Genomic DNA, 25,252 nt, shown 5'->3' with positions numbered 1-25,252 from the left:
TGCTTAGCTTAAAAAGCGATATATTCACCGACCATAGCTCGAATATCTCGGAGCAAAGAGTGGCAGTTAACCCCACCGTCAATGTTTCCTGTATCCAGTCAATCACCGTCGTTGAGTCACTCTCGAGCAAGATTATGCTGACTTGTAAAACATGCCGGACTTGACACAGACCAGCCCAAGCTGCCCTCAACTCCGCTTCCGGTGCAGAAATATCAAAGGTTGCACCCACCAGCAATAACCATCTTGGAGTCCTAATTTTTAATGACGAAGCTTGCATCACCCCTCCTACCATCATCTAACACGCATTCTTCAAAATTAACCTTGTTTTTTTTTTTTTTTTTGAATCAGACCTCTCTTGCACCAAAAAAAAAAAAAAAAAATACAAGATTCAATTTTCAGTCACCGATCCCATCATTGGATCCAAAATATTTTTTTTCCAAAAAAAAAAGCATTGGATCCAAAAAACCAAGACCAACATTCGTCGATTCAAGCTAACGGGGACCATCGAATCATACCATCAGATTTATACTTTGCACCCAATTGATGCGGGTCGGCAGCACGCGGCATTCCGGCAGCCCAAAATCAGCCAACGGCGCACCCGAGCTTTAAACCACACGTACCAAATAAACTTGGCGACCGCTGCGTGCCACCTGTTTCTCGGACTCTTCATTTCTCTCCCCGTTTCTCTCCCTCTCTCTCGATTTCTCTGGAGGCCAAAGCTAAGACCAAGAACCCAAACCAACTGCATCCCTACGATTCTCTCGCAACTCGCTGCGCGTGAGATTTCATTGCACAACAGGGTAGATCCACCTCAATCTCCTCTCTAAAATTTGTTACACCCCTGTCTCACTCGATTCCTTTCTCTTTTTCCTCGCTTCAGAACAAGGGAAGGTATCCGCAAGACGAAAGAAGGGAATTCCCAGATGAGGTCGATTGTCTCGCGTTTGATCTACTCAAAGTCCTCCATCTCTCGATTATAGTAAGCTCACTGTTTAACCATTTCTTGTAATTCTGTAATCTGATAAAATTCATTTTCTTTTATGTCTTTGCTTGAATAATTTGTGCCAAGAGGCAAATAAAAATAGAGAGATAAAAAGAAGAAAGTATCTGCCCTTTCTTCATTGAAATCTGATGACATTAGTTCTGTTCTTGAACCCCCGGAGGATAATGGCGGGAGAACCATTAATCTTTTGTTTTAATGGTATGAGAATTTCCCACGTCAAACAGTTAGGGTAACGCCTCCCGTTATTGGTACATGTAACCTCCTCCCAGTGGATTCTGTCATTGATATCTGCAATCCATAGTTTACGTTCTCGTTGGAATTTAGGGATTTATTGGTCTTTATCATGCCATGTTATTAGACCAAGGGGTGAGCTTCAATTTGTTAGGAAACATGTAATGTGTAGTAGTAAAACAGCTCTTTCCTGTAATTTTTGGTACATCATTCTCGTGAATAGGCGGTAACCTCTCTAAAAGTTTAGTATACATGTTGGAAGCCATCAGCTTTACTATCTACCTAAAAAGTTTAGTATACATGTTACTTCTCTGTCCATTTCAATATTAATAATGCTCGTAATTGTTTTACTTCTCGTCTCAACCTTGTGTCATGCTTCCTAGTCTGGTAATGTAGCCTTCATGGCCTTAAACATGATTTACTTGAGAATACTTCCTTTTTTTATATAAGAAAACTTCTCTGACTCTCTATTAATTTCAGCACATCAGGTCTGTTAAGAAATGGCAGGTTATTGTCTACTGATTCTAATCATGTAGATGAGCCTTTTAAAGTAGAGGAAGCAGAGACACTCAATGTGCCGCCTCCTCCATCAGATAAGGTTGTCTAGATCACTCTTGGAACATGGTTCACATTGCTTATTTACATGTATGATATGTCTTGGGTAGATTCTGATAACCTTTGTCTAAATATTCCTTGTTTGCTCTCATTACAGTTGCTAGTATTGGGCGGCAATGGCTTTGTTGGTTCACATGTTTGCAAAGAAGCTTTAGAGCAAGGCTTGTCTGTTTCTAGTCTTAGCAGGTATCGTATTTTTGGGAAGCACAGGATTCGATTTAGGGCTTTTGAGCCTTGAATACTAATCGGGTCTGCATCTATTATCTTTCTTTGTATTTTCTTGGTAAAGTAAAAATCACATAACATGCTCTTGTATATATATTTCCATTATGAGAATTCAACTGATTAGTGACAATACTTTGCTGGTCAAATTGCTTGCCACAATGGAGATGGAAATGAGTAGCAGGGATGGTAAAGTGGGAACTTCTTGCTTGGAGTTTAGGTTAGATATAACAGCAGAAAGAGAAAACTTACTGGCTAAGCTCGACAAGGGGAAGGGAGACTGGGAAGGAAAAGGAGATATAGTCCATCATCGTCATACTCATATAGAACCTCAGTAGAGTTAATAAAACCTCAAACACTTGTGATAAAAGGACTGGGCATAGGAAATAATAGAATACCTATTACCATAAACAACTGAATGCAATGCACAGAACAACTTTCTGTGAAATTATTATAGCTGAAGTGGATCTTATTTTATCTGTGAAAATTGAGTGGGAACTGGGAAGAATAAGGAGGTTCCATGCATATGTTTGATAAGCAGATTGTTGGCATTGGAAGATTTTTATGTAACAACTTTTCGTTACTTCTGCCTTTTTAAAATTGGGTGTAATGTATGACTCTACTTTGAACTAGAATTGCTTTGGGAAAAATTCCATTTATAAAGAGACAGTGGCCCTTTTATAGGTAGATTGTGACAAATCTAAAATGATATGTTGCGTTCCCAAGAAAGAAAGTGGTTTTCAGGTATTTGCCAGCCAAAACAGTGGAGAGCTATGTATTTACTGTTCTTAGTGGACATATACATCTTTGCTGCAATTCTAACACAATCGGGCTATCAGATTCTAGCTATATTTTTTGGTTGACCCTGGTTATAGTATATAAAGTTTCTCTGATTTTGATACTCCTGAGTCCTGATGCACTCGAAATTATGTTCCAATTCTAGGAACCCTCCAATTTGTGACTTGTAAGTTCTGATTTAATGTAGTTGCAATCAGTGGCTCCATTTTGGTTGTCCTTAAGAATGAAATGTCTATGTTCAATTTTCTCTTCACATAGTCTATATTCTGCCTTCCATGTGAGGATAATTCTTATATTTATGCCAATATGTTGCTTGAACATGCTCAAAATGGTTGATGTCTTTTGTTCTGTCGTTTTTATAGTATCTGCTGTTGTCAACTACTTCTTCACTATTTACTTGTTTTATAATTGTTGGCCCCAAAAATATATGTTTATATATAATTTTAGATGCATTCACCTTTCCATCTAGAATAACTTAATCTTTTATTGGATTCTGTTTTTTCTGGGAGGGGTGGGGGTTGCTCTAACATCAAGCCTTTCTAGCATATGGTATTTTCAACCTTCAAAGAAACCTACTTAGACTATCAACATGCTTCTATTTGTTTTTCAGATCTGGAAGGTCATCGATACGTGAATCATGGGCTGATAAAGTTGCGTGGCACCAGGGTAGAACGTCTAATATAAGCCCATTGCTTACGTCTAATATAAGCCCATTGCTTTGTTCTTGGACTAAATTTTGGTGAAGTTTGAAACTTGTTTCTCTTTTGGCAGGAAACCTTCTTGTACCTGATTCATTGAAGGATGTTATGAATGGTGTAACTGCTGTGGTATGCCAGTGCTAGCATAAATACTCTATTCTACTTAGCATTAGTGCACTAGGAGTTTATTTGAATGTCAGAAAATGGCTTGGGGGTAGTTGCAGTTAAATAGGAGATGCTGGTGGTGGTGGCGGCCTCATTAGTTTAGCATGGACACTGAATATTTATAAATTTTTGCCTTTTGTCTCATATATTCTCCCTGGACCATAACCTTGTTCTGTAGAAGTACTTTTGAAATGTAAGATGATATGGTCTCTATGATTTTATTCCCATTTTCATGATAATATACTAGTAGTAGGATTTGTTTCTCAGGTTCTTTTACCTTCTTTTCCTTTTTTTCGCACCCAAAACAACCTTCAGGCAGGACAAGTGTTGATATCTCATATTTGCCCTCAAAAGCAATTTTGTTTTCTTTGATTGAAATTGGATTTATTAATAATAAAAAGAGTCAAAGTATGGAGAAAATGAAATGTTTATGTTTGATTTCAATACAAGAAGCTTATTGGTTACGTATATGATGCATCAACACTTTTCTTTTATGGGTCTTATCCTACTGTTGCCTTCATGATCATTTAATATCTTGCTGCTGTTTGTCTTGATCTTCAATCTTGCTATTTGTCGTATTGGGGCCTTTTCCTGTTCATGAAGATCTTGAGGGGTTAATGCTATCCCTCTCTCCAACTTTGCCGTGTTATGTTGATCACATTTAGGCAGAAAGCTTTTCCTTACATGAACGATATACACCACATATCATTATGGACCAAATTTAGAAATAACAGAACAAATTATGTCTAAACTTGTTGCAGAACCATCTCTTTATTTGTAATTTCTGAACTGAAATACATGCAAGATTTTAATTAAGTAATGTTATGCATTGTTAAAGAATTAATACCAAAATCTCTTGCAGATATCATGTGTTGGAGGCTTTGGGTCATATTCTCATATGTATAAGATCAATGGAACTGCAAACATCAATGCTATCAGAGCAGCTTCTGAGCAAGGTATTTACGTATTACTGTATTTTCATATTACCATCAGATATCATCCTTTGAAAACCAAAATTGGGCTTCAGGATACCAGAAAACTAAGGCCAAAAAAAAGAGAACAGTGCAAAGTTACATAAAAGATATGATTAGACTGGTAAATAGTCTGAGGTGATAGACTGGAACAACTGGGCTCAATTCGCTTACAGCTCTATGGTATCAACCCAAAAAATATGTGGTGAGAATAAAAGAAGAAAAAGACTTTGTGAATCATTAGGCAAAGTAAGCATCAATGCATGGGGAGGCCAATGCTCTTAAGCCAAAAGGACTTGAAGATTTACAGATTGAATTGTTTTGCAAATTAACAACTTGCAAATTTCTGCTAATTTATTTGTGTGTAAATTCTGTTGTTTTTAATTTCATTACCTTGGTTCATTATTTTATATTTCTGTACATATTTTTCTCACTTCACATATTTATTTTCTTAATATCTTTCCTCGACATCATGAGCATTGGCATATGTTTTAGTTGCACGGGGGTGCTTGGTTGGCATATTTATTTTCTTTATATTTTAAGTTGCTTAATGTCCAAAACAAGGTACGCAGTCTTGGTATCGGGCTCCATACTGGTGCCACATTATCACTATGTTGGTACGGTACAGTACGGAGCTGGTTCGGTATACCGTGTGTTAGTTCGCCCGCCGTACCATGTATCGATATCGAACCGGTTCGGTATGGTATATACCATATTGTACCACTTCGGTACGGTACATACTGTACCGTACCAAACTGGTACGGTATAGTGTACCATGGTCTGAGATAAAAGTCTAATTTCCTTCTTTGTTCTCTCTGCTTGACCTATATGTTTTGTACCTGTTACATTTTTTTTTTTGGTTGGGGGTGGGGTTACAAGAAAGAAAAGCAATACAGCAAGTTATGTCTATTAATGTCTCATTGCCTTCTAAGTCTTCTTTAATGCTGTTACTACCATACATCTAATGACTGTTTCTAGAGGATGTTTAGTTGTCCTTGTTCTAGATGAAATGCACGTGGTTAAAAATTCAATTATCCGGCACCTTATGTCTTTTTTATTGCAGGCGTAAAAAGATTTGTATATATCTCAGCTGCTGATTTTGGTCTCGTAAATTATCTGCTACAAGGTTATTATGAGGGAAAGGTATTGTTTTTTAATAATCTAGATATTTAATTGTATCTTTTTTGGGAGCTACGGCAGTAAGTTTAGCTTAAGACACCATAATGATTCAGCCACATGTAAAAAGATTTGTTTATATCTTGGCTGCTGATTTTGGTGATGCAAATGATGTGTTACAAGGTTATTATGAGGGAAAGGTATTGCTATTTAATAATCTAGATGTTTAACTGTTATCTTTTCTGGGAACTATGGCAGTAAGTTAAGCTTAAGAACCATAATAATTCGGACATAAGTTTTAATTACTTGTAATTAAGAAAAATAGGACTTGAGGTGTATAATCATCTAGACATTTCTAAACTATTCCATTGTTTATAGTATTAAAAAAAAATGATGGCCGTTTGTAGATTGTTAACGAATGTAGACATCTCAGTATATAATCTAGAATTTTGTAGTTTGACATACTGCAGTTGGTAGAGGCTTCTAGCGGACTCAATACTTGAAGTTATCAATTGTTTGATCTATCATTCAACGGAACTTGTAGAGCAGTAACCATAAAGAAAACCCATTTGCAATGAACTGACTTGAGCTAAATGAGATTTGTAGTGTCCGATTCTAACAACTCTTGGAAATGATTTGTGTTTGTCAGAAGTTGCACCTAGCTGAAACCCGATTCAGGTGAACCTAGTGGTCCTCTCTGGTGGTCTTGCTTCAACTATGACTTCTTCTTGAAAAGGCTTCAGTTCTAGGTTGATCCACTATGACAGATCGAATGTTCTAAAGTTTGAAACTTAAGGACTTGATCTATTCTAACTCATTTAACTTTAGTAATGGAATGACCCTAAATTTGTCAAAAATATGAAATTAGAAGTCTAGATAGGTTGAAATTGTGAAAGACCTTGACTTGAGCTGATCGAATTGTAGCCGTAATAAACTTTCTCATTCATCATTTTGTATTTAGTTGATACATAGTTCATACTGTACTATTTAGGTAAATTAGAGGGTCTTCTTACAAGTTGACACCTTTTTAATTAAATTAGCATGCTGTTGATATTGACAGAGCCATCACCAAAGTCATTGTCTCATAATTCACATAGCACAAGGCATTAGTGATGACCGATCGAGGTGGTATAATTATTTTCCCCAAAGACTGGAGGGAAGGTTACTGTGTGAGCGATCTGGGATGTGTAATGGGGAGTGTGTTGGTGTGGGAATGGATCTATAGATATGTAAGTGGTCAAGTGAGGGGAAGTGGAAAAAATTTCAGTCGGATCGTATTCTGGGAGCACTTGACCCTTATAGGAACTAATTTTGAAAGATTTATTAAACTATTCTAGAGAAGCTAGATAAGCTTTGTTGGTGATGATTAACTTTTTGACATGGGAGACTTACTCATCCATATCTTTACTGGATGTGACAGCAGAAAGTGTAGTATGCTTGTAGCCTGTTGGTAGCTTCTAGTGATTCTTGACTTATCATTTGCTTTTTTCTTGATGGAAACATTTTTTGCTTGTTTTATTTTATCTTCCTAGTTTTACCACTTCTGTTCATGATTGTCATCTTGCACTTGCTCTGTATGCATCTGTCATTCATGACAAAAAATTGTTCATTTGTGGCACAGAAAGCTGCTGAAGCAGAGTTGTTATCAAAATTTACATATGGAGGTCAGTTTCCTTGATCTTAGTTTCATTAATCTGGGCTGTGTTGAATCCAAAACTTATTTTTTTTGAAGCTTGTTAGGAATTGTTAGTTTATTAATAGTAATAAATTCAAAAATTCTTTAGTTTATACAATGAGGGCTTTCAGGAAGCCTCACAGTGCATTGCAAGCATGTGGAGAACCTTAAGATTGCTTGAGAGCATACATCACAGTTTATCTTTTACAGGAGTTGTGCTCAGGCCCGGTTTTATACATGGGACTCGCCGAGTTGGGAGTATGAAAATACCTCTAGGTGTTATTGGGTCACCACTGGAGATGGTAAAATCTCTCTCTCACACATTCACTTCCACACACACGTGCAGTGATAAGATCAAACTGAGAAGACCTGGAATCATGAGTTCAATTATGCGCAGGTCCTGCAGCGTGCGAAACCACTCAATCAAATCCCACTTGTGGGTCCTCTCCTCACTCCTCCAGTGAATGTTACAACTGTTGCAAAGGTTGCTGTGAGAGCTGCAACGGATCCAGTTTTTCCTCCAGGCATTGTTGATGTGTATGGTATCCTGCGCTATGGTGAGCAAAAGTGACATCTCTCCCAGAGGAAATGGTCACAAATCAGCACCATCTCAAGGTTAAAAATTTACTATTGTTCTTCCCATACAGGCCACAAAGGATGATAAATATTCGTTTCATCAAATTCTGGCCAAGCAATAAGAATGCATGAGTCTATGCAGAGCTCAACTCCCGTCCGTTTTCATGCACTCAGTTTTCCGTGAATGGTTATTTTGGTGTAAAAATCGCTTTTCCTTATAAGATTTGGTTCTTAAATTGGCTTCTATGCCTTGGCTACATGTCCCATGTTCTGCCAAAAATTTGGTCGATAGCTAATGATCTGGCTTGTGATAATAGTGGGTGGCGGTATTGGAGTCTTGGATTGGTTTCTTGTGACTTCTCTTTCTTGGTTGGCCATGGCCGATGCTTTCAAAGTTCGACTCAAAGCACCAGAGGGCATGGCCACATACACGCTGGCCATTCATCGCTTCCTAAGCTACCATTCATATGCTCAGCTACAGATCCTAAGCTACCATATCTCACTTCCAACCAGAAAAATATTTTAAAGAACAAAAAACTTTTCCTTGAGTTGTTATGTTCTACACTTTTAGTTAGCGTTACATTCTCCCAATTGACAATGTTTGTCATCAAATTTAGGAATTCATCTTTATGGAATGATTGTTAAATTGCAACATTGGCTGTAGTTGCTAATTCATATTCTTTCTAGAGTTCTTGTCGAAACGAAAAAAAGAAAAATCTTTCTATAGTTGATCCCTAAACTTGCATCACATTATCAAGAGAATTACTTAGAGCAGATGCTATTACAAAAACTGTTGAGGGCAAGACGAGGAAAAAAGAGTGCTTCTGAGAACATGATGATGACTTGCTCTAGTGTGGAGTGAAAATGAAAATGATCAACTAAGAAACTATGCATTGCTTTGCAAATGTAAAGGAATTCAATAACTGTTTTCATTTCTTAGTTGAAAAGGAAAATTCATTAGGTTTACCTGAAGTCCAAAATATTGCTAGTTTTTACTGATCTGAACTACAAAGATAATGATGATAACCAAACCCAAAAATAATAGCCATATCAGAAATGTGACTACTCCCACCATGTGGAAATTAGAACAGTAAGAAAAAACTAAGCGACCTGAGTGGTTTGCATTCAATCTCACTAACCTTTGCAATATGATTTTCACAAGCACCAGGGCGAAAAAGTACAGGCAACAGCCTGGATTGGTTCAAGAGTTTGTAGCATTTGTTAGTAGTTCAAACCAATTTAAACAAACCTTCTTCGCTAGTTTTCATGGATCAAAACAATCTTGTCCATAATTTAAGAAATCAAATGAAACTAAGTCTTGTCCAAAAATAAAGAAAGGGCAAATTTCAATAATGTAAATGACAAGAAATAGTAATGACATCAAAATATTTATCATATTTTGCGACAAGCATACGCAGGATCGAACAAGATATATATTTGAAGGAGGAAGGTGATTTGGATCTAACAAAAGCTAAAACACCTTCTTCCCCGGAGTTTTCTGAAGTTGCTGAGGCTGATAAATATAAGTATTGTACTATAAGTAGTACATTTTTGAAGGGCAACTCATGGGGTTCGTGCATTTTACGATGGATCGCCTGCCACGTAGCATATCAACAGTGCATGAATTTTCTTTTCTTTTCTTTTTAGTTTAAGTAGATTTAAGCCCCAGTCCAATCCCTGAATGGGTTTACAAGCTTTTTGTCCTGCTCCTCGAACACCTAAGCAACAGGCTCTTCACTTTATACAGAACTCTCATATTTAATCTTACTCTTCTTGCTACAACGAGCATCAAATATCTAAAGAAAAGCAGTATAAAACAACAATGACGCCATCACCAACCCGGAAGCCTAAGCACTATCAATGGATACAGAAAATATCTTGCCACCATGGAGACTGAACAGAAAGCTTTCGCTAAATTTTTGGACTGAAATGACATCTCCTATATTAAGAAGCATGAATCTGTTTAGTTGACAGCATGATCATATGATCTCCGAAAAGTTTGGACCCCAACTCACTGGGGAAAAGCACTTAAATTCTATGAAAAAAAGAACTGCAAAAAAAAAAGTTTACCGGGCTGAAGTCAAATTTGAGGATCAATTTACAAAAAATGAATGTGCTAGCTATAAAAATAATAAAAGTATAAGTTTGATCCGGAGAAAAGAAGAAATTGGTTTATGAACCTTATTCTACAAATTGAACTATGGCATTGTAGTTCATACCCCTTCTAGGTTTCCGAAAGGGTCAGATTGTATCTTGATCGATCTTTTTTTTTTTCGTAATGCGTTTGATTATGGTTTGTAGAAACCTTAAAGCATTTTATTTTTTTTTTAATACCATTTTTAAAATAGTTATTGTTGAATCCAACGGTTGACGTCGTAAAAAGAAATTATTTTTTTAGCTGGAGACATCAATCCTAATTTTTTTTACTTTAAAAATATGATATTTTTTTTACCTTAAAATAATTGTCGAAAAAACATAATGTTAAAAATGCTGTTAATGCATCAGGCGTCTTCCGGGGAAGAGGCTCACCCCAAAGTTGAGATGGACGGCTGTAATCAAATGGCGCGAATATTGACAACAATCTGAGCACATGATACAAGGGAACTTCCCTATGCCATTTATTTTGGACGACGTATGGACCCTGGAGTCTTCGGACACCTGAAACCCGCCGAGGACGCTTCTTCGCTTACAAAAACCCTCCGAAACCCACCCGCAGCGGAGAAAGAGGGCGGAGACAGAACAGAGAGAGAGAGAGAGAGAGGAAGATGGGGAGCGACAGCGAGACCGAGAAATCTATCAAGGAGAAGAAGAAGATGATGGCTGTCGCCCCGATCGCGAAGCCTCTCGCCGGGAAGAAGCTCTGCAAGCGGACCTTCAAGCTCGTCCGAAGAGGTATAAACCCAAAATACTTCTTATGTGTTCTTTATTGTTTGGTTTTGCCGATTTATTCGTTTTCGGTTGTGTTGTTTAGTTTCTACCTCGGGGGAGCTCTTTTTTTATTCTTTCTTGTGATATTGATCTTTGTTTCATATGGGTCATTCGGGTTTCCTTGATTCTGGGTAAAGTTCTTTGAAAAGGTCGTGCGTTTTTGTTCTCTTGGATTTTTTTTTTTCTTTTCAGTTTTTTTGGGCTATGGGTGTATCATCTGATGAAACGATGCGTCAGGTTTTCTTCCCTCAAAAAAAAAAAAAAAAAAACAATGCTTTAGGTTTTCTTATTTTTTTAGGTCAATTTTTTTAGTTAGGTGGTTACGGGATTCTTTTAATGTCTCCAGGCGGAACTCAAGATGTTCCTTTTATTATCCTGATCTTCTGTCAAATGGGTTTCTGGGATTGCTTGATTCTTGATAGGATTCGGTGAAAAGGAGGGTGCGTTGTTATTCTTTTGGAGGTTTTTTTCTTCTGTCGATATAATTTTCCCTATTTTGATCATTCTTCTGTCTTGCGAGATGATGCTTTTTTTTTTTTTGGTTTCTTCTAATAAAAAGGATGTTTCTTTATTATATCTTGATCATCTGTTAAGTGAATTTCCTGGGATACCTTGATACAATTCAGTGAAAAGATGGTACCTGATTGTTCTCTTTGAGCAAATTTTCTTCACTTTTCACATATTTTTTGGGTTATGTTGATGGCTATAGTATCTCATGAACCAATGCTTAGGTTTTCTTGATGTTCTTTATTTTAGGTAAAATGATCTAGTTAGGCTGTTATAGGATTGTTTTAGTATCTGGAGGCAGAGATCAAGTTGTGCTTTTTATTTAAAAGAAACAGGCATTTCTTTGATTTGCTTGTTTTTAAACTTTAATTTATGGTTTAAATTTTCCGTGCTCCATGCTAATTTGTGTTTTGGTTTTGTAACCTCCATTTGTTATTTATGGGAGTTATACTGATGTGTTCTCTCTTATTTGAATGTCCAGCTTCTGAGGCTAAGTGTTTGAAACGAGGAGTAAAGGAAGTAGTGAAGAGCATTCGTCGCGGTCATAAAGGGTTAGTTTTCTTTTCCTCAAATTCTTTTTTTTTTTAATTTTCAATTTGCGGATATCTATCTTCTTGGTCATCAATGCTCATGCTATATGAAAATAATTATGGCTGAATTGTGATTTTAGCTTTTGGTAGAAGTAAGATCACAATTACTATGATAACTATGGTAGCTGGCAAGCCTTATATGAGTAAGAATATTAATGTGCTTGAATTTTTAACCATGATATACATGGTAATATTTTTATGAGGATTATCTAGGCAGATAGGCACTGTGCAAGCCTTATAATGCATAAGCAATGCTTGCCTAGATCGCTTAGGGCATGTTTGGGAAAACCCCATGGGGTCCCGCGGGATAGGGTGGAAAGAGAATGTGGAGAAGAAGGAACGAGGAAGAAAAAGGACGAGAGGGAGAGTTCACAGGGTCGTGCTTGCCCAATCCCTGCAGGATGAAAAAAATGACAACATGACATTGCAAGGTCATTTTTTCCATGTTGTGGAAATTGGACAAGCGTGAAACCTCGCACCCTTCCTCCCCCTCTCCCATCCTCCCAATATTCGGCAGGAGCGGAACTTAGTGTGTGTCATTTCCCGTGTTTTTGGCATCCTATATAGATGGTTGGTGATGTCCAGGCAGTTACTTATAGCGGATACATGTTGTAGTCTATGTATGTTAAATTTTTGCCTTTTTTTAGAAAAAAATGATATATTGATGCATAACAGGGTCGATGGGTCCTAGGCTGAGGTCTACCTGAGCTTGGATTATGGCTAAACTCACCAGGTTGAAGGTTGAAGCTTTTGAGAGAAATTTCATGGGGCGTATTTGGGGGAAGTTTCAGGGTGGTTGGGCAAGACCAGAGGGGGCATGTGGGGTCCTAGTGAGGGTGGCTTTGCAACTGAGGGTAATGGAGTGGATAAAGACTATGCTTGACAAAGAAGAGAAGAAATGGGAGGTATGAGATTCTAGGCTACTCTACTAGGATTTTAGGGGTGGATTGGTAAGCGATATAGCATAGTTATGTTTATTATTTATTTACTTTTTTGGTTGGGGATGTTGGTTGAAGGTGGCGAACGGGTGGAGCTGGTAGGAGGACTAAGGATGGGGTGCAATGGGTGGTCAAAGGATAGGGGAAAAGGGTTGTGCCGGCATTGCGAGAGTTAGTGCTGGTGGTAGGGATTTCAAAGGGGTGTCTGTGTCTGTGTGTGTATTTGTGTTCATCATTGCAGCATCTCTTTGCCACATCTAGTGTTTGCTCGCTGCCTGCTGCCAGTTTCACTCCGCCAGTGATCTATCACCAGCGTCCATCCTGCTGACTGCCACCTCTAACGTCCAATTGCCAGCTTTTCCTAGTTTGTATGAGAGGAAGGTTATGGTTGACTCTTTTATACACTCGCTAAAAGATTCTGAAGTTTAGGTTCTTCATTTTCATATACATGAATATATATCAGATGAACTTGTAGATAGGATTCACTTGCAGGAATCTAAATAACATAATATTGCTTTGTAACGGTGATTTCATGAAAGAAGAAAACTGCAAAGTAAAAGTCTTGGATATTATGCAGCACACTTAATCACATGTAGAATTCCAACAAAAGAAAGTAATTTCTAACTATCAAATCTATACATTCTTTTTGTTAGAGGAGCAGGTGAATGAAAATTTCGGTAATTCACATAAAAAAAAAGAAATTTCAGTAATGAGAAGTAGAATGAGACATATTATACTCCTCTTTATGCCAAGCTTCTGCACAAAAATTTTCTTCTTTAAAAACAGGCTGTGAGGAAAAATTATCTAATCTGTACAAACTGATAAGCTGTGTTGAAGATAGAAGTGAACAAAGAGTCATTAGAAGTTCAAATATGGGTTTTCTTTTTTAAGGTAGCCAAGAGGATTTGATATTCATGAGACCAATAATTTGTACCTATCTTATTGTGAATCATATTAGAAACACAGTGGTAGACACTAATGACAGCCTTGCACTATTGTGGCAGTTTTTTCTTGTAATAGAATTTAAAAAGTATGACATAATCATGTATCCGGTCCTAGGGTCAGAAGGTAAACCAACTCCTGTCGAAAAAGAAATGGCAGATAGGAATACAAAATATGTACATACATAGATCTATATGTGTGCATCTTTATGTATGTATATATGTATGTTTATATTTATGTATCTGTATATTTGTATATGCATATATAAATGGATTATGATGTTGACAACAAAGATAATAAAAACACAATACTCACCAAAACTCATATAGACACCTAAATAATTTCAGCCAGACATAAAAGGTTGCATTAATAACAGTCAAGCACACCACAACAGACAGCACAATCACACAAACACTCGGATACCTGGTTAGCGTTCATCATAGCACAGCACACAGCCACCACAATTATATAGACACACAACATTCACATAATCACAAAGCTGTGGCCTTTCTGTTCCTCGATGCCTCAATGATGCATGTGTAAGGCCCACCCTTTTCTGCACCTTGATGAAGTTGCCTTGCCTTGAGGTAGGCAAGGTGCTGAGGTTGTACCTGGATGCACCTTGCGCCTCAGTTGTGCCTGTAACAGCACTGAATGAAGAATGTTCAAGAGCTTTGAGGACTTTTAAATGCCTTTGTGGGTCATAAGAAATTATTTGTAAAAGTGAGATGGAAGGCATCCTCAGTTGTTCTTTTTGAAGCATCATTTCCTTCAATCACAGCCAAATGTATGAGGAAAGTGCAAAATGCTCCATAAAAAATGTGAAAAAATGGGGAAGCAAATGATCCTGTTGTCTCAATTGTCTATTCTCTTGATTAAACCTGCAGCATAGACATTGGTGGTCACATCCATTCAATCCACCTTGCACTAAATCCCATGTGCCTTATAGCATGCTGTATGAGTTTCCTAGTAATCTGTAAAACAATCAAAGATCATCTTAAAGCTTCCTTCTAGATATGTTATTTGCTACTTTATCCCTTCGTGAACTTGAAAGTTTAAAAAGTATAACCATTTATCCGTCTGTACTAATTAAAAGCAGATTCTCTTATGAAAGAAATTTGGCAATCACCATTTGCAATCTAGCAGTACAATTATTTAGATCAACATGCAGAGGAAGTTAAAGTAGGAAACGTGGACCAAAAATGCTAGGTTAACCCAATTGCCAATTCTTGGTTATTGAGATTCGCGGATAATTCAGATTAATATTTAGGGATAGATTTTACCCATCTTTTTATCCCCTCAAAAAACCGAAATGAATGTGTCTATAAAGTGATACCTTAAAATGACACCTTGTGTCATTACAGCGCGCATGTGTGCGCGAATAAGTAAATCCCCCTGAGGGGGACGAGGCCACAGGCCGAAGGGGGGTAACGACCAGACAACCAGTCAAAACAAAAACTCGAAATACATCTCATTACAATTCTAATTCACTTTATTTTTTTGCATTGTACAGCGAACGATTAAAAAAAAAATCTTAAAATTAAAGAATTATAAGACTTTTTGTCTCATTAATGAAACACTATCTATAAAAGTAATTAGATAGGATAGTTTGTACCCTGTCAACTGATAACGAGAGAACGAAATCAGGATAAATACCAATTCCTATTACGGGTAGAAAGATACAAATTGAAACAAATAGTTCTCGTGGTCCAGAATCCAAAAAATTAGAGTGTGGAACATTGAATAGCTTCGAACATGTTTCAATAAAAAAAAAGATTTCTTCTTCCCCCATTTTTTATTTCTTATAACACAAGAAATAAATTGGGATTCTAGGCCTTTTGAACAAAACATCAATCTGAGCTTGAGTTCCGATTGGAGTTTTGAGTCAATTGAGTAGTATGTTTATTTATTAATACCATTAACTCTATGTGTGTTATCAATATCTCTACGTGTGATTCGTTGGAACATGAACTTTTACCTCTTTCCTAGAAATAAATAAAGAAAAGAGGTTGAATGTATTGAATAGATATTTTTTTTTTATTCATCGATGAGTTAAACCCGATAGTTGATCTCATCATAGAGATCCAATGAAAAAAAAAGGAAAAAAAGAAAATTTTTGTTTTTTAACAATTTGGGGAATGGAAGCAGAAGTTCCTTTTGGTTCTCCCCGAAAACGACCTTCTTTTTTTGAACCCGTGCAGCTGCAGCAGGGTTTGAAAAAGGAATCGATCGTGATTTGGAACCTGTTCTTTCCATGACCCCCCTTAGTTGAGATTTTCTTATTTATATCTATTCTATTGTTTTTTGACTATAAGATATCATCAGAATGGATCTTATTAATTCTAATGAGTTATCTTGTGATTTGAAATTAAAGTAATAAGATATTATGTTCCATGGAAGTAGATCCGTATGGACACTTATACATTCAGATATAAATACACTAGGTTGCACAAAAAAATAGTTTTTTCATCATGCCGGTAAAGGATTTCCTGGACTTGAACCAGAGACCTCGCCCGTGAAGTAAATCATCGCACCTACGATCCAACCAATTGGGAGAGAATCAATAGATTCTTTTTCGGGAGCGATTCATCCTTCCCGAACGCAGCATACAACTCTAGGAACCTTCTTGAATATGATCAATTTAGAACCAAACCTGCTTATACATGGAACAGTCTTGTGAAAAATTTCACTGTGCTGCCCCTAATTGGTTTCATATCTTTAGACTAGAACTAAGGTTTTCATCTTGGCCAATATTTTGGCCAAGATATCGCTTTTACTGGTCACAGCCACCGACAGTGATGATATCATCAGTATCTCGGCCATCATTGTCTTGGTCAATATAAATGACTATAATCTTATAAATTGACTGATGTGGAAAGTATCAGCTGATATTTCTAATCATTTTTACCTTTTGAGTGATTTGTTAGTTACTAAATATCAAATAAGTGCCTTGATATAATACTTAAATCTGGGATTTACTTTATTTGCTGAGATTTCGCTTGACCCTAAAGTATTGGCCAAGATCCTGGAATATCTTGATCTTTCCCTTTTGGGCAAAGTTTCCATCTTGGCAAGATTCAGTCCATGTTGGTATTGGCCACCCACTGAGGTGGCCAAGATCCCTGGATTTGAAAACCTTGAATAGAACCCATCTGCCTAGATCTCATCTTGGTATGTTTGCTAATAAACCTAATAAACCTTGTTTCTTTAAGGTAGAACATAAAAAACTGAGTTTCTGTTACATAGATTTGGCCGACTGATGTTAGATTCTGCCAATAAACTACTTTGTTCTACCTACAACAATAGCTGTTAAATCAATTTGACAGCTCAATTCCTTCTGGTATTTTAATTTATTTTCAAGACAATCAGTAAAATGTTTGGGACATGATTTGTTACAGCTGCAAGTTGTTTGTTGAGGCGAAATCTGGTGGTTGAGAAAATCTTAGTTTCTATGTGGAATAATTTGCTTTGTGCTGCATTAATTGTAGTGCAGTTTATTGTCCCTTGCCAAACCTATGCCTTCGTTGAGGACCCTTGGATTCTCTCTTGTCATGTGATGATGCTGTTTAGTAGCAACACTAGCGGTGCAATTTTTTTTAAAAAATGGAAATATGAGAAACTTTTGAGAGGTTGCATGCCTCTATCCGGTACTGTTCATTATGTATTGGAAATGAAATCTATGATGCAGTTTGTTGGTTGCAATATGCTTTGGATATATTGGGCCTAATTTTATTACAAACATGGAGGGACAGGGTGTTTGAAATCACCTGTCATGAATATTGCATGATGGATACATCCCAATTTGTTGAAGTTGAACTATGTTAAAATAAGTAGATAGATGTACTATATGGTTGGGATACATTGATAAGAATGGATTTTTTGGCCCTCGCAACTTTTTACTATCTCAATGGCTCATGCATTGTGAATTTTTTACACATATTGCAATGCCGGTTGGTAAATTGTTTTCCTTGTTGTTTAATGAGCTATATATGTTAATATTTGAATTAATATTGGTGGGTGCAGATTGTGTGTTATAGCAGGAAACATTTCCCCAATTGATGTGATCACACATGTGCCCATCTTATGTGAGGAAGCTGATATTCCATACATATATGTTCCTTCGAAAGAGGTCGGTTGGACTCTGTTAGCACTTTTTTGTTCCCTTTTCTTTTGGTAGCTGGTAAATGCATTGTCCATGTATATATGCCATGGTATCCATAAGAATTTCTGACTCTAGGTTAGCATGATTCGGTGTTTTTATAAGAGCTAATTGATTTGAAGATGTATAATATTCTTTCACTAACTTAGATAAGTTTTCTGGGCCATTCTTACCATTGTATGGAACTTCATGGTCCCAGTTGCTGCTTCATTTCAAGAACTTATGGTCAGACTACTAAAATAATTTATAGGTCCTTGCATGGATAGACAATTTTTTTAGTCCCAAACTTACTTTTGAGTCTCTAGAATGTAAATAAATTAATGTTGTTTCCTATTCTTCATGATATTATTTTGAATGATGCATTTGCCTTTCTTAATTTTAAATCCTTAGCAACACAAACAACTTGTATACTCAACATAATGATGTGTATTTCCATTCCCAATCAATGTGGTTGAATAAATTAGTTCTGTTATGTGTTTCTTGTGGTTGTGATGCAAATTAAAGTTGATAACAAGTTAAAATGACTATCATCTTCTTAGCTTAACCTTTTTGCTAATGAGATCCTTGTGGCGTCCACTGCTTTTCCCTTCTTTCGTGCCTACTCTTGTGCCTATCAAATTCATTTGTTTGTAATTGTTAAACACACCATGACATATACTCTAATCATATGACATAGACGTGTTTGATAACTTTTTATTCATGCAGATATTGTTTGTGTCACCATAGACTGCTTGTGTCAATGTCTAAGCTGCTTTTGGAAGCGGAATAAGTTAACCTGGAATAAATGGGTTAATTTACTCCTACTTCTCTTTACTCCAAAATATCTTACTCCATGCTATATGGAATAATTTATTCTTGAGGTTAAGTAGGGTAAATGGTTTTGGAAGGAAAAATGTTATTTAGCAACTTTTCAAAAATATCTATTTTTTTTCCTTCTAAAAAGTGGTTTAACCTAAGTGTTCCAATGAGTGTTTGGTTGAAAAGGGTGGAATGACTGGGTTAAGTGACTTTTACTGCCTTATATTCCACTTCCAAATGCAGCTTTAAGTGTTGAAAAAAAAGGAAAATTGTGATTTCGAATATCAAACTCCAGGGGCTCGAGAATAAGTCTAGAAAGTTAGTGAATTGAATAATGGGGTTCAAGATATCCATTGTAAAGACCCCTATTTATATGTCCCTTTCTATTGGAAGTCCAGATAAAATGTAAAATCAAGGAGTACCAAAAATATTGGGTTCAGTATTATCAATGCAAAGTAATGGCTATATAGTTGATTTGGCAAGAAGCTTCACCATTTTCAGTCCCTGGCGTTTGTGAAGTGCCATTCTCTAAGCCAAGTACAACTTAGCAGGTTTTCAAGTTCCAGGTGGATCATGGCCGATTGACCATATTGTGCCTAACTTATACTGTGATGTTTTTACCTTTAACCATGGTATGTTTATTCCGTCACTTCATGTTTCGAGTCCTTGCAACATAGATTCAATGCCATATCTTCACTAGTTACTTCACTAGTTACCTGACCCAACTCTTACAAATACACCGTTGTTTGGGGTATTTTTAAAGAATTCCCATCTCTGTCAGGCTCTGGGACCTCTTAAAGAATAGCTTTCAAAGTGCTTTTTTAAAGCAGATTCTTTACGGGTTCCACAAGGAGAGTTGTACCAATGTTTTTGAAACAGGACCAGACCAGCCAATTGAACTGGTTGGACCATCAACCGGCCAGATCTCTGTTCCGGACCATAACCTAGAACCATTTTATTTAATAATAATAAAAAAACGTTCTTTTCAGTGAACCATCTGAATTGCTAGTTGAACCAGCTGCTCGTTTGAACTATTCTGGATTCACATGAACTGGACAATTCTGTATTGGTTAAAAATAAAAGATCACGGCGAGCCATCAATTTGGGGTTTAGGGATTCCTCTTGTTTGACAAGCGACATGAGATACTCTTGTTTTCACCATGCTCTGTTCTCCATCTCGATGGTTGACCTTGTAGTTAAGCTCCAGAACTCTTTAACTCTTTCACAGAATGGAATTAGCGGCCCATCAACATGAGAATGATTATTAAGCTCTTACAAGCATTAAATGAATAGTATGTCCCGCATGAAATTTTTGATTGTTTTTGAGCTCCTTGGGTATGAATTCATATTCTGATTAGGATCTTTGGTGCGGTCCACTATAATATTTAGTACTTTTTGAATTTTTAGATCTTACTATCAACGAGGATTTTGGTGGAAAAGGGAACAACTTGGATATTTACTCCATGTGGGTAGTGCAGCAAGACAATAGATCTATTCTTCTATTTGGTTGGAATTAAAACAATTAAAGGTTTATACTCTGTAACACAAGCATGTGGTCACTTTTCTGCTTTGATCAACTGAACCTGTTTTAAAACATTGCTTGCAGCAAGGTATCCATCGCTAACTCAAATAAACATCTTCTTCCCATAACCTGGTCACTTTTCCTGTTTGGCAAATGGTCTGGGTTTTAAAACATTGCTTGTAGCAATCTATCCATCACCAACTCTTAAGTGACGAAGCTGTCTTAGCAATTTCTTGGTTTTGGCCCATCACATGATTGAAGACCGGTGTAATTTCAAAAGCTTAGCACACACCTACGATGGAACCCTTTATGTTTGATAGAGCAGGCTATTTCTATATAATTAGGTCGATATCAATGAAGAAAAGGCTTTTTATATACACAAAATGTTGTTGTGTTCCTTTAAGGCTGACCGTAATGCTCTAGCTGTAATTAATAGATTCCCCAACTTTGCTGACTTCTTTTTTCTCTTTTCTTGGTGGTTTTTTCTCTCTCTCGTAGGATCTTGCAACTGCTGGGGTCACCAAGAGGCCTACATGCTGTGTATTGGTGCTAACAAAGCCAGCCAAGGGGGAATTGGCCCAGGAGGTCCAGGAAAAGCTGCAGGCTGATTACAACCAGGTTGCATCAGAGGTAAAGGAGCTGACATCCTCCCTCTTCTGAAAAGGAAGAGCAAATTTCATTCTTATGTCCTACATGTCCAATTATTTTGTTGGTTCTATTTGATATGAGGCGTCAATGTCCATGGGCAAGACGCAGATGCTGTACGTTCTTATGGGGGACCAAAGAGCAAAGTTGTTTCTCTTTGTTCTTGTTATTCTTGTTTGTCGAACTTGATTGATGTATTAGCTGGATGCTGGATCCCAGGCATTGTTATGTTTCGCTGATAGGTTTGTTTATGAGCATTTTTACTATTCTACTTTTTTGCCATCCCAAGTGAACGGTTATATATATATATATATATATATATATATATATATATATATATATATATATATATATATATATATATATATATATATATATATATATATATATATATGTATATATATGTATATATATTAATTATAGACACACACACATATATATCTTTAATAATATTCGGGCCTTGTATGGTAGATACATGACTTAGTCCGACCGAGCCTGAAATGACGATGCAGGGAGAATTGGATCTATACATCAGGTAAAGGTTAAGACAAATTCTTTATTGTCATGACTCATGCATAAAAAAAAACTAGATAGTTTTGCAGATCTTGCAGCTTACATGACTATTTTCATTTGGAGAGTTGTTCGTCTGTCATTTGAATCTGGTGGTGGTCTTAGCTTCTCTCAACAAATTTTTCATATCTTTCTTGCAACCAGTCTACCATATGATGCGAACTAGTTTCTCATTATGGAGTCATGAGTGTCATTTTTTCTTGAACATGTTTAATTCACCACTTATATATGTCAGTTGAATTATGAAGGCATGTGCTAGGGATTTTAGGTTAAGCAAGAGTAAGATGGAATATATGATATACAATTTTAGTAAAATGAGAAAAAGAGGAGAAGCTAAAAATAATTATTCTCAGCATTTAGAATTAATTATTTATAAAGGAGAAGAATTTGAAGGTGATATTATCCATAGGATTAAAGCATGTTATTTGGAGGCGTGTAACCAAGAGGGATTAGTAAAATAAAAAATTATATGGGATGAAGTTGCAAAGGAAGAACTTGATATTTCGACATGTTGCAGAAAGGATAGCTCTAAATCGGGCTGAACGGTGGCGAAGGCTTAGTTGGCTTAACATTAGGGCAAACTAGCCAGTCCTGACTCAAACCAACAAGGAGCTGACTCAAAGCCAACAGCCTGCTTTAAAAGAAACGACAGGAAAAGAAAAAGAAAACATACATGATATGCTTAAATACAATTGTTAGAGGGGAAGCAAGGCTCACATGAACACCTTTTCCAAGTGTTTTTAAGTTAAAGCAGGATAGCTATCGACGTAGCGTCCTAGGTAGGGGTGAGCTTTGTTCAGGGTATCCCGAGGGGCTCACATGCCCCTTGCTACCAACAAACATGCCGAGCCAATTGCTCCTCCAAATTCCAAGCACAAAAAGCTACGGGCCGTGGCCATACAAACATTTCACCATCTTTGACCGGCCCCACCGAGCCACCTCCTCCTCCTCCTCCTGCTGCTGCTGCTGAATTCTGTACGCGAGCTGATAGCTGAAGGCATCTGATTCGATGTCCGCTTTTGATTCCACTCCCAATTCCTCCATTCGATGCTCTGCACTCACCTGAGTGGCTTATCTGCCTTTGGGTTCGGATCTGCTTGGAAGTATAGGATCCCTTGTCCTACGTTTCCTTTTGCCTCAGGCTCGGTCCTGCACAATAGTTTTGAAGGCGATGCCATCGGCCCTTTGAAGACAAGGGGATTAGTACAAATGAAGGGGGGATTCCAATAGGAACCAGTGCATGGTCCTTCGGCGTTTGGGTTATTTAGGCTCGCGTCGTACATACGGGCAGTGCTTAAAGTGGTGATTTCAGAGCCTGACATATGAAGTGTTTCCCTTGAGACTCTGGTTGAGTCGTCCTTGTAGACTTGAACATGGCAGGGTTGCTACATTGCTTTCTCGGGCTAACCGAGTCTAAACCATGTTGTTCTGCTGAGTTATGCGTACGTTCGGTGCTTAAAGTAGTGATTTCAGAGCCTGACATATGAAGTGTTTCCCTCAAGACTCTGGTTGAGTCGTCCTCGTAGACTTGAACATGGCAGGGTTGCTACATCGCTTTCTCGAGCTAACCGAGTCTAAACCATGTTGTTCTGCTGACTTACGCTTGGTTGATTTCATGTATGTCCTCCTGAAGTGAAGTTGGTAGATCTACATGCGTTCATAGGTTTTCCTCTCCTATATCTGGAGCACAAGCTTCTCTTGTTTTCTTTTGGACAAACAAGATTGCAGCACCTAATGACAGGTGAAAGGAGGTGTCATTGATCTATCATGTAGGTGTTAATGTTCCAAAAAGAACACTCTTTTCTTATAACAAGGCCCTCAAAAAGAAATTTAGTGGCGTCAACATGTCAGGTAAGATGAAATTCGAAAGAGAAGAACAAACAATGAGGAATGGGATGAGTCACGCAAGATGAAATCCGGATTCATCAAATTAATTGCAATACTTTAAGTGGAGTGAAGGGCTTATTCTTTGTATGAGCGCCTAATATTTGGACTGTTCTATGGACTTAGCTAGTCATACAGACTCGGCTCCTGAATATTTTACACGATGATTCTCATGGAGGCATTGATACATGGATAATATGATATATCCAGCTCACAAAAAAAAAGGGACTTATTCTTTGTCATCGTAGACTCAGTTCGACTGAAATAACAAAATTTTCACTCTACAGGTTTTGATTCCTTTTCTAGCTTGGCCGAGTCAAGACTAGTTTACTTTGGTCGAAGAACCTGGTCAGGCTTCACCAGATCACGCTTGAGCACTTTCGGATTAGGTTTTTCTTGTGACCAATAAAAGAATCAGGGTAAATGGGTCTAATATCAAGCTATTCTCTGGGTCAGCTTGCACACCTTTCCCCCCAACCAAAAACCAGACTTTTTAACCTCAATCACATCTTCATAGGCCCATGCTTCTCTTTTGCCCACGTTAATCCCATCATGCATTCCAACATGCACAAGAAGCATTCCCTCTTTGGCCTAGAGTGGATATTTGAGTCATACCCTCCCTAAGCCCAATCTGAAATAGATAAGACAATGCTTGTTGGTTCCGACCAGAATTCTTTCTAGCGTAACCCTCCTAAAATGTTATGCATATGTGGATGACCGCCATTAAAAGATGGAAAGCTATCAAACAATGTATATATATATATATATGACATGCACTCTGGACTATCTTATTTAATGGTTATCCATCTTTCAATAAAAGATGGATAGCCATCCACTACGGCTCTTTGAGCACCACCCACATTCGTTGTGTATGAGTCGCTGATATACCAAAAAAAAAATTTATTACGGTATGCATACTGTGCAGAGGATCCATGTTCTATTGGTTCATAGTTATCGTGTGTTGCCAAAAAAAAAAAATGCCTCACAATTATGGTTGGTTATGTTATGCAAAGGGAAAAATAATTTCAGAAAAGCAATGGCAACGCTTTAGAGTGGGACCGTCTTATATAAAGAGTGGAGCCTTTGGCTAGGGAAGGCACCGTGGATTCTAAACATTAGGTTTTTTTTTTCTCCTAAAAAAAAGGCATGCAACGTTGCAGGCACTGCAACGTAATCATTTTTATATCTTGTAGTAAAGAATTCTGTTGGACCGTATGTAAAAAAGCCGTACGTGAACAAAGAATTCTTTCTTCTTCTTTTCTTGCAAATGATCCTACGGATATGTACAAATATGCTACAACGGACAAATATGGCGAGCTGGCTCATGGCATCCATGCGTCAAGAACAGCATGCAGTACAAGCCACCTAATATTATTTGAATCATGAAGTCTGTATACTTTACCTTCTGAACCATTTGCTTTTCTCTTCAACATGCTTAAAAAAAAATAATTAATGGTGAGATTTAGGTATACTTAGGATAGCAGCATCTCTGTATAACTTCTGATAGCCAACACGTACGGGTTCTTTTGTTATATATATACATATAAATCCTTCTTGGCGACAAGAATTGCCTTTTATATAATTCAGAAGAGGAACTAATAGCCAGGTTCTAGAAATTTAAAAAGAATGCGTACAAGAACGTACAACTAGCATGTAACACTTTCCTACTGCCATTTTTATTTCGAGTAGTGTACGAGTG

The 25,252-nt window shown here is 37.2% G+C and overlaps 2 protein-coding genes across 4 annotated transcripts; both read left to right on the top strand.

Moving 5' to 3' along the window:
• The first annotated feature begins 616 nt into the window (after window positions 1–616).
• On the top strand, window positions 617–8,384 carry LOC103702408 (NAD(P)-binding Rossmann-fold superfamily protein). 3 transcript variants are annotated; one of them, XM_017841605.5, is made up of 12 exons: window positions 632–800; window positions 881–979; window positions 1,715–1,832; window positions 1,947–2,035; window positions 3,480–3,535; window positions 3,641–3,696; window positions 4,595–4,688; window positions 5,767–5,846; window positions 7,441–7,483; window positions 7,705–7,796; window positions 7,892–8,051; window positions 8,142–8,384. In XM_017841605.5, exons 2-12 carry the CDS (start codon window positions 924–926, stop codon window positions 8,153–8,155), a joined length of 858 nt encoding a protein of 285 aa, XP_017697094.3. In that variant the 5' UTR covers window positions 632–800; window positions 881–923; the 3' UTR covers window positions 8,156–8,384. The 3 variants fall into 3 exon arrangements, with proteins under 3 accessions (XP_008783063.3, XP_017697094.3, XP_088563754.1); XM_008784841.6 differs by having other exon boundaries at window positions 617–777; window positions 7,892–8,314; XM_088707628.2 differs by having other exon boundaries at window positions 7,892–8,314.
• Window positions 8,385–10,695: 2,311 nt separating this feature from the next.
• LOC103702407 (H/ACA ribonucleoprotein complex subunit 2-like protein) lies at window positions 10,696–21,365 on the top strand. The gene is made up of 4 exons (XM_008784840.6): window positions 10,696–10,962; window positions 11,987–12,056; window positions 17,999–18,104; window positions 20,953–21,365. The coding sequence occupies exons 1-4, from the start codon at window positions 10,836–10,838 to the stop codon at window positions 21,112–21,114; spliced, it is 465 nt and encodes a 154-aa protein (XP_008783062.2). The 5' UTR covers window positions 10,696–10,835; the 3' UTR covers window positions 21,115–21,365.
• The last annotated feature ends 3,887 nt before the right edge of the window (window positions 21,366–25,252 follow it).

The sequence above is a fragment of the Phoenix dactylifera genome, chromosome 11 (assembly GCF_051530095.1).
Source record: "Phoenix dactylifera cultivar Ajwa chromosome 11, Ajwa_hap1_PhDact_Kaust_v1.1, whole genome shotgun sequence".
Lineage (NCBI taxonomy): Eukaryota > Viridiplantae > Streptophyta > Magnoliopsida > Arecales > Arecaceae > Phoenix > Phoenix dactylifera.
Note: the sequence above shows the minus strand (reverse complement) of the source record. Positions and strands in the feature narration are given on the sequence as shown.